Here is a 12,279-nt window from a genome sequence, read left to right on the forward strand (position 1 = left end):
CGCAGTGTTCCATGGTGTAGATGGACCACCGTTTTCTAACCCACTCACCTGTGCTGGGCACTAGGCTGTTCCCAGGTCTTAGCTGTGGTGAATGGTGCTGCTAGAACACAGGGTGGTGCGTATGTTTGGAAACCACTTTAAAGTTGGTGTCCATCTTGTTCTTCTTCAGGGCTGTTTGAGAGGCACAAGTTACTCTTCTCTTTCAACATGACGATCAAGATAGAGCAGGCGGAGGGGAGGGTCCCCCAGGAGGAGCTCGAGTTCTTCCTGAAAGGTACCGTGGGCCTCGACCACTCGCGCATGCGCACGCGGACCGTGCGTCCACACAGCTGGTCCCCCGGCCGCCCTGGAGCCGCTTCTGGCCGCACGTGTTGGGACTGTTTCGGTTCCATGTTGACCTTTCCAGCCTCAGAAATGTTGCTGGTCTGACAGGAGCCGCCCTTCTCTGCCTGAAGCTGCCCTGACGGGCGGCACAGGGAGCCCGTGCCCCCTCTTCCCAGGGGGCTGCCCCCCGCGAGGGAGGGCCCAGGGCAGGTGGCGGCGGCAGCAGCGGCTGACTCAGCTCCCGTGGGGATTAGGAAACATCTCCCTGGAGAAGAGCAAGCGGAAGAAGCCCTGTGCGTGGCTGCCTGACCAGGGCTGGGAGGACATCATGCTCCTATCGGAGCTGTTCTCAGAGGACTTCGGGAATCTCCCCGACGATGTGGAGAAGTACCCTGCTGTCTGGCAGGAGGTGAGCCCCCCATTCCCTTCCCCGCTGCCCCGTCCCCCACCCCATTCCCTCCTTTCGCCCACGCCAGTCTCCAGACTTACCTGCAGGGACGGAGATATTCCTGGAGGGCCCCATTCAGATCTAATCGGAGCTCTCTGATCCCCGGGTGGAATGCTGGCTCATCCATCCGGCTGTCCATCCATCGTCTGTCCTTAGGCCCGCCCGCCCGCCCCACCCACCCACCCATCAGGCATCCAAGCAATGCCACTGAGCAGCTCCGCGGCCCGCCCTTGATGGGCACTGGGACCAGCGGTGACGCAGATGCAGACCTGCCCTCCCTGAAGGGCACAGCTTGGGGAGGGACAGGACAGCTCGGAGGAGCGGAGGCCTGGATGTTCTTCCCAGCCCGTGTTGGAGCCACGCTGCTCCGCACACTGCCGCGTCCGTGTGCTGCCCACGTGGCGACCCTCCCGGGCCTCCACGTGATGGGGCCTCTGCCTTCCAGTGGTATGACCTGGACGCGCTGGAGCAGTCCCCCTTCCCCCTGGGCTACGACAGCAGCATCACCCCCTTCCAGAAGCTGCTCATCCTGCGCTGCTTCCGCGTGGACCGGGTCTACCGCGCTGTGACCGACTACGTGACGGTCACCATGGGGGAGAAGTAAGTGCGAGCGGATGCTGGTGAGGCCTCTGTGCGGGGCCCCCTCTCGCACCCTCCAGCGGCCGAGGGCCAGCTGCGGGAGAAGCTCACAGCGCCGTCTTTGAGCGTAACGATCGCCACGCCACTGTGCTCTGCTAGTGAAACACAGTGTGTGAGACGCACTGTTAAAAAGGAAACAGTCACCATGAGTGGGGTGCAGACACGGGGCCCTCACACGTGGTGGGCGGCGCCAAGAGCTGGGGTGACGTCCCAGGTGGTGGAACGGGGACAGTGCGCTGGTCAGACAGGAGCCCCCTAACTCTGGGGGCGGCCCTGCCCAGGTACGTGCAGCCCCCGATGATCAGCTTCGAGGCCATCTTCGAGCAGAGCACCCCGAACTCGCCCATCGTGTTCATCCTGAGCCCTGGCTCCGACCCCGCCAGCGACCTCATGAAGTTGGCCGAGCAAACTGGCTTTGGGGGAAACCGCCTCAAGTTCCTCGCCATGGGCCAAGGCCAGGAGAAGGTACCGGGGGTTGGAGGGAGCCGGGCCCAAACTCTGGTAGGGAGGAGTTATGTCCTGGCCGCTCCACATGAGCTCGAGCCACTTCTGGCCTCCAGAGCGGGGAGCACGTGCTTGAACAGTGTCAGGGCTAGGGCTCGGGCTACGACTAGGATTAGGGTTAGGGCTACATTTAGGGTTAGGGGTAGGGCTACTGTTAGGATTAGGGTTAGGGCTAAAGTTAGGATTAGGGTTAGGGCTACTGTTAGACTTAGGGCTCGGGCTACGGTTTGGATTAGGGTTAGGGCTACAGTTAGGATTAGGGTTAGGGTTACAGTTAGAGTTAGGGTTAAGGCTACAGTTTGGATTAGGGTTAGGGCTACAGTTAGGATTAGGGTTAGGGCTACTGTTAGAGTTAGGGCTCAGGCTACAGTTTGGATTAGGGTTAGGGCTATGGTTAGGGTTCGGGTTAGGGTTACGGCTACAGTTACGATTAGAGTTAGGGCTAGCCACAGTTAGGATAATGGTAGGGCTACGGTTAGAGTTAGGGCTACGGTTAGGATTAGGGTTAGGACTACAGTTAGGATTAGGGTTAGGGCTACGGTTAGGATTACGGTTAGGGCTACGGTTAGGGTTAGGGGTAGGGCTACAATTAGGATTAGGGTTAGGGCTATGGTTATAGTTAGGGCCCGGGCTACGGTTTGGATTAGGGTTAGGGCTACATTTAGGGTTAGGGATAGGGCTACTGTTAGGATTAGGGTTAGGGCTAAAGTTAGGATTAGGGTTAGGGCTACGGTTAGAGTTAGGGCTCGGGCTACGGTTTGGATTAGGGTTAGGGCTACAGTTAGGATTAGGGTTAGGGTTACAGTTAGAGTTAGGGTTAAGGCTACAGTTTGGATTAGGGTTAGGGCTACAGTTAGGATTAGGGTTAGGGCTACTGTTAGAGTTAGGGCTCAGGCTATGGTTTGGATTAGGGTTAGGGCTACAGTTAGGATTAGGGGTTGGGCTACGGTTAGGATTAGGGTTATGGCTACGGTTAGGGTTCGGGTTAGGGTTAGGGCTACAGTTACGATTAGGGTTAGGGCTAGCCACAGTTAGGATAATGGTAGGGCTACGGTTAGAGTTAGGGTTAGGGCTACGGTTAGGATTAGGGTTAGGACTACAGTTAGGATTAGGATTAGGACTACAGTTAGGGTAATGTTAGGGTTAGGGTTAGGATTAGGGCTACAGTTAGGATTAGGGTTAGGACTACAGTTAGGATTAGGGTTAGGGCTATGGTTAGGATTACGGTTAGGGCTACGGTTAGGGTTAGGGGTAGGGCTACAATTAGGATTAGGGTTAGGGCTATGGTTAGGATTAGGGTTAGGGCTACAGTTAGAGTTAGGGTTAGGGCTACAGTTAGGGTTAGGGCTCGGGCTACGGTTAGGATTAGGGTTAGGGCTACATTTAGGGTTAGGGTTAGGCTACAGTTAGGATCAGGGTTAGGGCTATGGTTAGGATTAGGGTTAGGGCTACTGTTAGAGTTAGGGCTCGGGCTACGGTTTGGATTATGGTTAGGGCTATAGTTAGGATTAGGGCTTGGGCTACAGTTAGGATTAGGGTTAGGACTACGGTTAGAGTTAGGCCTCGGGCTATGGTTAGGATTAGGGTTAGGGCTACAGTTAGGATTAGGGTTAGGGCTACTGTTAGAGTTAGGGCTCAGGCTACAGTTTGGATTAGGGTTAGGGCTATGGTTAGGGTTCGGGTTAGGGTTACGGCTACAGTTACGATTAGAGTTAGGGCTAGCCACAGTTAGGATAATGGTAGGGCTACGGTTAGAGTTAGGGCTACGGTTAGGATTAGGGTTAGGACTACAGTTAGGATTAGGGCTTGGGCTACGGTTAGGATTAGGGTTAGGGCTACATTTAGGGTTAGGGTTAGGCTACAGTTAGGATCAGGGTTAGGGCTATGGTTAGGATTAGGGTTAGGGCTACTGTTAGAGTTAGGGCTCGGGCTACGGTTTGGATTATGGTTAGGGCTATAGTTAGGATTAGGGCTTGGGCTACAGTTAGGATTAGGGTTAGGACTACGGTTAGAGTTAGGCCTCGGGCTATGGTTAGGATTAGGGTTATGGCTACGGTTAATGTTCATGTTAGGGTTAGGGCTACAGTTACGATTAGGGTTAGGGCTAGCTACAGTTAGGATAATGATAGGGCTACGGTTAGAGTTAGGGTTAGGGCTACGGTTAGGGTTAGGGGTAGGGCTACAATTAGGATTAGGGTTAGGGCTATGGTTATAGTTAGGGCCCGGGCTATGGTTCGGATTAGGGTTAGTGCTACGGTTAGGATTAGGGTTAGGGCTACGTTTAGGGTTAAGGTTAGGGCTACAGTTAGGGTTAGGGCTTGGGCTACGGTTAGGATTAGGGTTATTGCTATGGTTAGGATTAGGGTTAGGGCTACAGTTAGAGTTAGGGTTAGGGCTATGGTTAGAGTTAGGGTTAGGGCTACAGTTAGGGTTAGGGCTCGGGCTACGGTTAGGATTAGGGTTAGGGCTATAGTTAGGATTAGGGCTTGGGCTACGGTTAGGATTAGGGTTAGGACTACGGTTAGAGTTAGGCCTCGGGCTACGGTTAGGATTATGGCTACGGTTAATGTTCGGGTTAGGGTTAGGGCTACAGTTACGATTAGGGTTAGGGCTAGCTACAGTTAGGATAATGGTAGGGCTACGGTTAGAGTTAGGGTTAGGGTTAGGGGTAGGGCTACAATTAGGATTAGGGTTAGGGCTATGGTTATAGTTAGGGCCTGGGCTATGGTTCGGATTAGGGTTAGTGCTACGGTTAGGATTAGGGTTAGGGCTACAGTTAGGATTAGGATTAGGGCTACGTTTAGGGTTAAGGTTAGGGCTACAGTTAGGGTTAGGGCTTGGGCTACGGTTAGGATTAGGGTTAGGGCTACAGTTAGGGTTAGGGTTAGGGCTACGGTTAGGATTAGGGTTAGGGATACAGTTAGAGTTAGGGTTATGGTTAGAGTTAGGGCTTGGGCTACGGTTATGATTAGGGTTAGGGCTACGGTTAGGATTAGGGTGGGCTATAGTTAGGGTTAGGGTTTGGGCTACAATTAGGATGAGGGTTAGGGCTATGGTTAGGATTAGGGTTAGGGCTACAGTTAGGATTAGGGTTAGGGCTACAGTTAGGGTTAGGGCTATGGTTAGGATTAGTTTTAGGGCTATGGTTCGGATTAGGGTTAGGGCTATGGTTAGAGTAGGGCTCGGGCTATGGTTCAGATTAGGGTTCGGGCTACAGTTAGGATTAGGGTTAGGGCTACAGTTAGGGTTAGGGCTACGGTTAGGGTTAGGGCTATGGTTAGGATTAGGGTTAGGACTACGGTTAGGATTAGGGTTAGGGCTATGGTTAGAGTAGGGCTCGGGCTACGGTTCGGATTAGGGTTAGGGCTACAGTTAGAGTTAGGGCTACGGTTAGGGTTTGAGTTCGGGTTAGGGTTAGGGCTACAGTTAGGATAATGTTAGAGCTACGGTTAGAGTTAGGGCTCGGGGCAGGGTTAGGATAAGGTTAGGGTTACAGTTAGGATTAGGGTTAGGGCTACAGTCAGGGTTAGGGTTAGTGTTAGGATTAGGGCTATGGTTAGGATTAGGGTTAGGGCTACAATTAGGATTTGGTTTAGGGCTACGGTTAGAGTTAGGGTTAGTGCTATGTTTAGAGTTAGGGTTTGGCCTTCAGTTAGAGTTAGTGTTAGGGCTACGGTTGTAGTTAGGGCTAATGGTACGGTTAGAGTTTGGGCTCGCCGTGTAGTTAGGATTAGAGTTAGGGCTACTGTTAGAGTTAGGACTAGGGCTACGGTTAGTATTAGTGTTAGGGCTATGGCCAGGGCTAGGATTAGGGTTATGGTTAGTGCTAGAGCTATAGTTAAGGCCAGGGTGAGGGTGAAGGCGAGGGCAGTATGGCCTGGGCCTGGTGTACTCCGGGCGATGACCAGCTTGTGGTCAGTGCGTGCTGTTTTTTTCAACGGCCTTGCACAGTCCCTCCTCCGCCCCTGCAGCTCCCCTGCAGGTCATAGCGTCACTGCCCGTGGCAGGGCTGATAAGTCATCAGGAGCAGGGACAGTGGGGTCTCCTGGGCCAAGGGGCTCTGGGCGGGGACCTGTCCAGGGCACAGGGTCCGAGAGGAACCCTAAGAGATGGGGTTCCGTCTCTTCTGGTGCTGGGGGCTAGGGCGGGCCCTGGGAGAGCACAGGCTGGCGGGGCTTGGGCACCAGCCTTTCCTCCCCGCGGGCAGGTGGCCCTGCAGCTGCTGGAGACTGCGGTGGCTCGCGGGCAATGGCTGATGCTGCAGAACTGCCACCTGCTGGTCAAGTGGCTGAAGGACCTGGAGAAGTCCCTGGAGCGGATCACCAAGCCCCACCCCGACTTCCGCCTGTGGCTCACCACCGACCCCACCCAGGGCTTCCCCATCGGCATCCTGCAGAAGTCCCTGAAGGTCAGGCGTCGGCAGACACCACGGGCCCACTGTGTGTGCATGTGCGCACGTGTGTGTGTGCATGTGTGTGTGTTATAAACAAACATCGGATGTGATTGGGACCTTCCACACACCCCTTCCCAATTCCCTCCCTCCCTCCCCAGAGAAGCACTGCCCCGTCACAGTGCAGCCCCCAGGCCTCCTCTCCCACTTGCGCCCAAAGCCTGGGTCCGTCTGCACGGCTGCCCCTGGGACAGGCCACCTCCCGCGTCCTCGGGGCCGTGCAGAAGCTCCGCGTGGTTTATGCGCATTTACTGCTTCTCCAGAGCACAGTGTGCACAGGCTCTGCGTCTGTCTCTGGGGCAGCGAGAGGGAAACGTGGCTCCTCTCACCTTCCATCCCAGGCCCCGGTCAGGGGGCTGCAGGGCCTTCTCGGGCGTCTGCTGAGCACGTGGCGGAGCCTCAGAGAAGAGCCTGCAGCTCCTCAGGGCTCCGGGCCCCTCACACGGACAGTGCTGCTCAGGGAGAGGCCCGCTGGCCACGCAGTGAGAGGAGAGCCAGGACGCCTCCACGTCACGCTCTCCCGTGCTGTGTGCAGGCCTGCGGGTCCGTCACCCTCCGTCTCCTCTGCCAGGTTGTCACGGAGCCGCCCAACGGGCTGAAGCTCAACATGAGGGCCACGTACTTCAAGATCTCGAACGAGATGCTGGAGCACTGCCCGCACCCCGCGTTCAAGCCGCTGGTGTACGTGCTGGCCTTCTTCCACGCCGTGGTGCAGGAGCGCAGGAAGTTCGGCAAGATCGGCTGGAACGTCTACTACGACTTCAACGAGTCCGACTTCCAGGTGCGCGGCCCCGCTTCCCCGGGACGTCCTCCCTCCTCCCCGTGTCCCCGGGAGCATGCTGGCGAGCCTCCCCCTCCCCCGCCCCCTCCCCCTCAGGTCTGCATGGAGATTCTGAACACGTACCTGACCAAAGCCTTCCAGCAGCGCGACACGCGGATCCCGTGGGGCAGCCTCAAGTACCTGATTGGAGAGGTAGGAGGCCTCGGGGACCCTCCTGGGCGGGAGCGGGGCTGTGGCCTGGCGCCCTGACCTATCGCGGAGCTGGACTTGCCTTGCTCCTCCTGCCCTGGGTCTCTGAACCCCGCTGCTCACTCCCAGTGGTCTGTCCTCTGAGAGCCCCGGCCGCACGCAGCTCCGCTCCCTGCCCGAGGCTGCTGTCCCTGGGAGTGGGCAGTGCCCGCCTTGCCTCGGGCATGCCGCGGCGCCGGCTCCGTCTGGGGGCAGGGCTGTGCAGGCTCATGGGAGAGACAGCAGTGTCACCTTTCCAGGCGGAAGCGCCGCTGCCTCTGCGGTTTGGTTTTGCCTGTTTCTTTAATACAAAAGCGGCCGGTTCTCACTCCCGGGACCCCAGGTCATGTACGGAGGCCGGGCCATCGACAGCTTCGACCGCCGCATCCTGACCATCTACATGGACGAGTACCTGGGGGACTTCATCTTCGACACCTTCCAGCCCTTCCACTTCTTCCACAACAAGGAGGTGGACTACAAGATCCCCGCGGGCGCGGGCGACCCCAAGGAGCGCTTCGTGGGTGGGTTCCCAGACGCAGTCTCTCCAGGTCTTTTCTCAGGGAGCCCACCTCTCGGCGTGAGGGCTCTCCTGTCTCTTCTGTCCCCTCGCCTGGAGGTGGGGGCGCCTCCTTGGTGGGTGGGTGTGGGGCTCGGAGCTGACGGCGTTGGTTCTGATTTCTGGGCCTGAATGACGGCGGATGTGGCGGATTCTGCCTAGAGGGACAGGGTGGCCCTCGCGAAGGTCACAGCCGTTTCATAACAAACGGAGGTGGGCTGGACGGGGCGGACTGGGTAGCATTGTACTTGGAACTGTGCGCGGAGCAGCGGGCGTTGGTCTGCGTGTCCGAAAGGGAGGGTGCACGCGGTGACCCCGCGGTCTGTGCTGTAGAAGCCATCGAGGCCCTGCCGCTGGCCAACACGCCCGAGGTGTTCGGTCTCCACCCCAACGCCGAGATCGGGTATTACACGCAGGCCGCCCGGGACCTGTGGTCTCACCTGCTGGAGCTGCAGCCTCAGACAGGTAGCCCGTCCGGAGGGGCGCGCCCAGGGCCCGGGGTGAGGCAGGGCTCTGCCTCTGGTCCCTCGAGTGTCCGCCATGCTGCCGCCTCGCCCACCCCCTCGCCCGCCCAGCGCCTTGCTCTCCCTCACAAGCAGCCTGCCCGCAGGGGAATCGAGCAGCGGCATCAGCCGAGAGGATTACATTGGCAGCGTGGCCAAGGACATAGAGAACAAGATGCCCAAGGTCTTCGACTTGGACCTGGTCCGGAGGCACCTGGGTGCGAACATCACCCCGACGTCGGTGGTGCTGCTGCAGGAGCTGGAGCGCTTCAACAAGCTGCTGGTCCGCATGTCCCGCTCCCTGGCCGAGCTGCAGAGGGTGAGCTGCTCCCCGGGCAGGGCAGGCGGCGGGGCGCCGGGCTCCCCGCCCCACAGGGCTGGCCCGACCGCCGCCTGCACGCCCCCTCCCGCCGCAGGCCCTGGCCGGGGAAGTGGGCATGAGCAGCGAGCTGGACGACGTGGCCAGGTCACTGTTCATCGGGAACATCCCTCACATCTGGAGGAAGCTGGCCCCCGACACCCTGAAGTCCCTCGGGAACTGGATGCTCTACTTCCTGCGGCGCTTCAGCCAGTACACGTCCTGGGTGAGGGGGCGCCGGTGCCCTGCGGACCCCGCCCCACCCGCCCGTGCTGACCCTGCCAGCGGCTGACGCTGCTCTGCCCGCACATCTGTGTCTCTTCCTTTTCCTGTTTGAAGACCTTGAAGGCGCTGGCACAGCTCGGCCTACTCCCTGGAGAGTCTGTCTCAGCACCTGTCCATCTAAGTCCCTCTAGACCCGCCTCACTCCTCTGGGGGTGCCCATTGTACGGGCACCCGGGGCCTCCCCGTGCTGGACATCCAGGTGGTCACCGGGGGTTTCCCTTTGCCGGCACAGGCGACAGCCTGGCCCGTGTCCTGGTGCTCACTCGAGCCTGCTCCCCGCGCATGCCTACGAGGCCCGAGTGAGTGCACTTTAACCCCTGACGCTTGCCCGGAGGAGGGGAGGTAGGGTGCAGGTGGCCAAGAGCGCTCTCCGCGGTGCTGGTGTGAATGTTCGCACGTCTTGTCCCCGGTCGGTAAACGGTGACGTGATTGTCCAGATGTGCATGTCTTTGGTTAGGGGGAGGCTGGGTATATCTCACAGTTTGTGGTACTTCTTCTGTGAATTGCCTTTTTTAAAAATATCTTTTATTGACTTCAGAGAGGAAGGGAGGGGGAGAGAGCGAGAGAAACATCAATGATGAGAGAGAATCATGGATCGGCTGCCTCCTGCACAACCCCCACTAGGGATTGAGCCTGCAAACCGGGCCTGTGCCCTGACCAGGAATCAAACCCGGACCCTTCAGTTCACAGGCTCTACCCACTGAGCCAAAGCAGCCAGGACTGTGAATTGTCTTTTTGTATTTTGGTTTCACTTTTATCCCATTCTCCATCTTTGGAAGTTGATTTGTAAGAGTTCTTAGCACATCAAGGAAACGGGCCCTTCCTTGCCACGTGTCCTCAGACTTTGGCTCGTGGTGTTTCTTCCCAGAGGACAGCTCTGCATTTTTGTGGCGTCAGATAGGTCGGTCTTGTCCTCATGGCTCCCGGTTTGTGTCCTTTAGTCTGAGGCATGACACATTCCCTGGAGAAGACCTGCACTTCTGTGGTCTTACTGTTTTACTAGAGGCCCAAGGCACGGAATTCGTGCAAGGGGCTCAGCCCGGCTGCCTCGGCCGGCCCTCGCAGCCCTGGCTTCATCCAGAAGGTTGGATGGTCGTCTGGACGGTCGTCTGGACGGTCGTTCTGCTGTTAGGTCTAATTAGCATATTAGCTCTTTATTATATAGGATTTCTGAATCTTTGCTTCCTCTGCATTCGGCGGTGCAGCTTGCTTTTCCCGAACGGGCTGCCAGGGTCCTATCACCATCTTCCGGCCCCAACGTGAACGGTGTCTTTACCGTGAGCGCAGGGTCCGTCAGCTTTGACCAACATCTGATGCAGCTGCCCCTCTGCTCTGCAGGTCGTGGAAAGTGAGCCCAACGTGATGTGGCTCTCGGGGCTGCACGTCCCGGAATCCTACCTCACGGCCCTCGTGCAGGCGACCTGCCGGCGGAACGGCTGGCCCCTGGACCGCTCCACCCTGTTCACACAAGTGACCAAGTTCCAGGACGCAGACGAAGTGACTGAGCGGGCAGGACAAGGTGCAGCAGCCCTATGGACCCACAGCCTCTGTGGGTCCCTGCCCGGTGCCGCCTCCGGTTCTGAGGGAGGAGCAGCGGACCGGGCCGTGTGGGGGGACACGCCCGGGGCACGTCGCTTCTCCAGCAGGGTCTCGGTCGAGTCCTGGGTGATGTCGGGGAGACCTGGACGCGCTCACCTTTCCTTCTGTGTGGAGTGGACTCCCCAGTCAGTGTCAGACCTTTCAGAGGACGGGTCACCGAGTGACCTCCCTGCAAACCCTGAGGGCGTCGCCTGCGTCCGACACGGGTCCCGGCCTGCGGTGCAGCTGACACCGCTGTCTCCCTCCGGGCCCTGTGTCTGCGTCAGGGGCGTTTCCCTCAGCTCCGAGGAGACTTGTGGTGAAGGCTCGGGCGCGCTCCCAGTTTGTGCGACGCACATGCCTGTGCCTCTGCGTAACAGTCCCTTCCTGGCTCCCTAGGGTGCTTTGTGTCAGGACTGTACCTGGAAGGCGCGGACTGGGACCTAGAGAAAGGCTGTCTGGTCAAGAGCAAGCCCAAGGTGCTGGTGGTGGACCTGCCCATCCTGAAGATCATCCCCATCGAGGCCCACCGCCTCAAACTGCAGGTGGGCGGCCGCCCGCACCCCACCCCACCCCCCACCCCCGGCGGCAGGCACAGGCCAGGCAGCCTACCCTTTCCTGGGAGGGGACGCACGTGAGGCATGATACCCGCGTGGAGCCACTGCCCAGGAAAATGCACGTGAGCACACGCATGCACGCAGACTTGGGTGGGGCAGGCGCCTCAGGAGGGACTGCGGGCTCCCGGGGGAGTCTGCGGCAGTGCTGGGTCAGTCCAGCTGGTGCGAGGTCTCCTCTGAACACATGTGTCCACGTTAAGCTGGGGCTGAGCTAGGGCAGGGCCTCCCTCAGAGCCCGGCCACGTGCTGGCTTAGATGCGTCTCGCAGGAGGGCCCATGCAGAGCCCCGAGGCCGAGGCCCCCCTGCCCCCCACCCCCGGTGATGGGCTCCCCCCAGCCCGCATGCCTCTCCTTTGCAGAACACCTTCCGGACGCCCGTCTACACCACCTCCACCAGGAGGAACGCCATGGGCGTGGGCCTGGTCTTCGAGGCCGACCTCTTCACCACGAGGCACATCTCCCACTGGGTGCTGCAGGGCGTGTGCCTCACCCTCAACTCCGACTGACCCGGGGGAGGGGCTCATGGGGGCGCTCAGCCCGCTCTCCTTTGGGGGCTTCTCGAGAGGCAGCAGTGGGGGTTTCCTTTCGCTTGAAATCAGACATTTTCCTCTCTTCCCATAAAATTCAGCTCACGGCTTTGTTTTGGAAGCTTTTTTAAGGAGTTAAGTAAATTCTAAAGGACAGTGTGAAGATGTTGAGGGTTTCTTTTCCTTCTCAGAGGAAACACTTGATTAAGCCAAAGGGCCTGGCGTGTCCCTGGCACAGGGAGGACCCTAGTGTGTCTCTCCGGAGACGCCTCCTGGGGCGGACGGCCAGGCTGCGGCCCGTGGCCCCGCAGCGGCTCCTCCCCTTCTGGAGCCCTCCGCCTCCTGCGTGTGCAATGCTGTGAGCTCGCTGTTTCATTCCTGCGTGAGCCCCCACCACCCTCCTGGGTCTGTGGGTTGGGTGCACAATGGCCACCTCCAGGATGGCACTGTGGGGCCAGCCTGGGGCCCGGCCGGCTGGCCA

At 58.8% G+C, this 12,279-nt stretch overlaps 1 protein-coding gene across 1 annotated transcript in view; it reads left to right on the forward strand.

The window, feature by feature from the left end:
• Positions 1-12,021, forward strand: part of DNAH10 (dynein axonemal heavy chain 10) — a 66,120-nt gene extending 54,099 nt beyond the window's left edge. Inside the window, exons 66-79 of the mRNA XM_059677144.1 lie at positions 170-274; positions 579-733; positions 1,218-1,372; positions 1,693-1,876; positions 6,123-6,323; positions 6,937-7,146; positions 7,243-7,338; positions 7,718-7,895; positions 8,264-8,395; positions 8,541-8,752; positions 8,850-9,017; positions 10,415-10,595; positions 11,054-11,199; positions 11,631-12,021. Coding sequence (XP_059533127.1) covers positions 170-274; positions 579-733; positions 1,218-1,372; positions 1,693-1,876; positions 6,123-6,323; positions 6,937-7,146; positions 7,243-7,338; positions 7,718-7,895; positions 8,264-8,395; positions 8,541-8,752; positions 8,850-9,017; positions 10,415-10,595; positions 11,054-11,199; positions 11,631-11,777 — 2,270 coding nt within the window. The 3' untranslated portion in view covers positions 11,778-12,021. The remainder of the gene's footprint in view (positions 1-169; positions 275-578; positions 734-1,217; positions 1,373-1,692; positions 1,877-6,122; positions 6,324-6,936; positions 7,147-7,242; positions 7,339-7,717; positions 7,896-8,263; positions 8,396-8,540; positions 8,753-8,849; positions 9,018-10,414; positions 10,596-11,053; positions 11,200-11,630) is intronic.
• Positions 12,022-12,279: the final 258 nt, after the last annotated feature.

Source organism: Myotis daubentonii, chromosome 19 (assembly GCF_963259705.1).
Source record: "Myotis daubentonii chromosome 19, mMyoDau2.1, whole genome shotgun sequence".
Taxonomy (NCBI): domain Eukaryota; kingdom Metazoa; phylum Chordata; class Mammalia; order Chiroptera; family Vespertilionidae; genus Myotis; species Myotis daubentonii.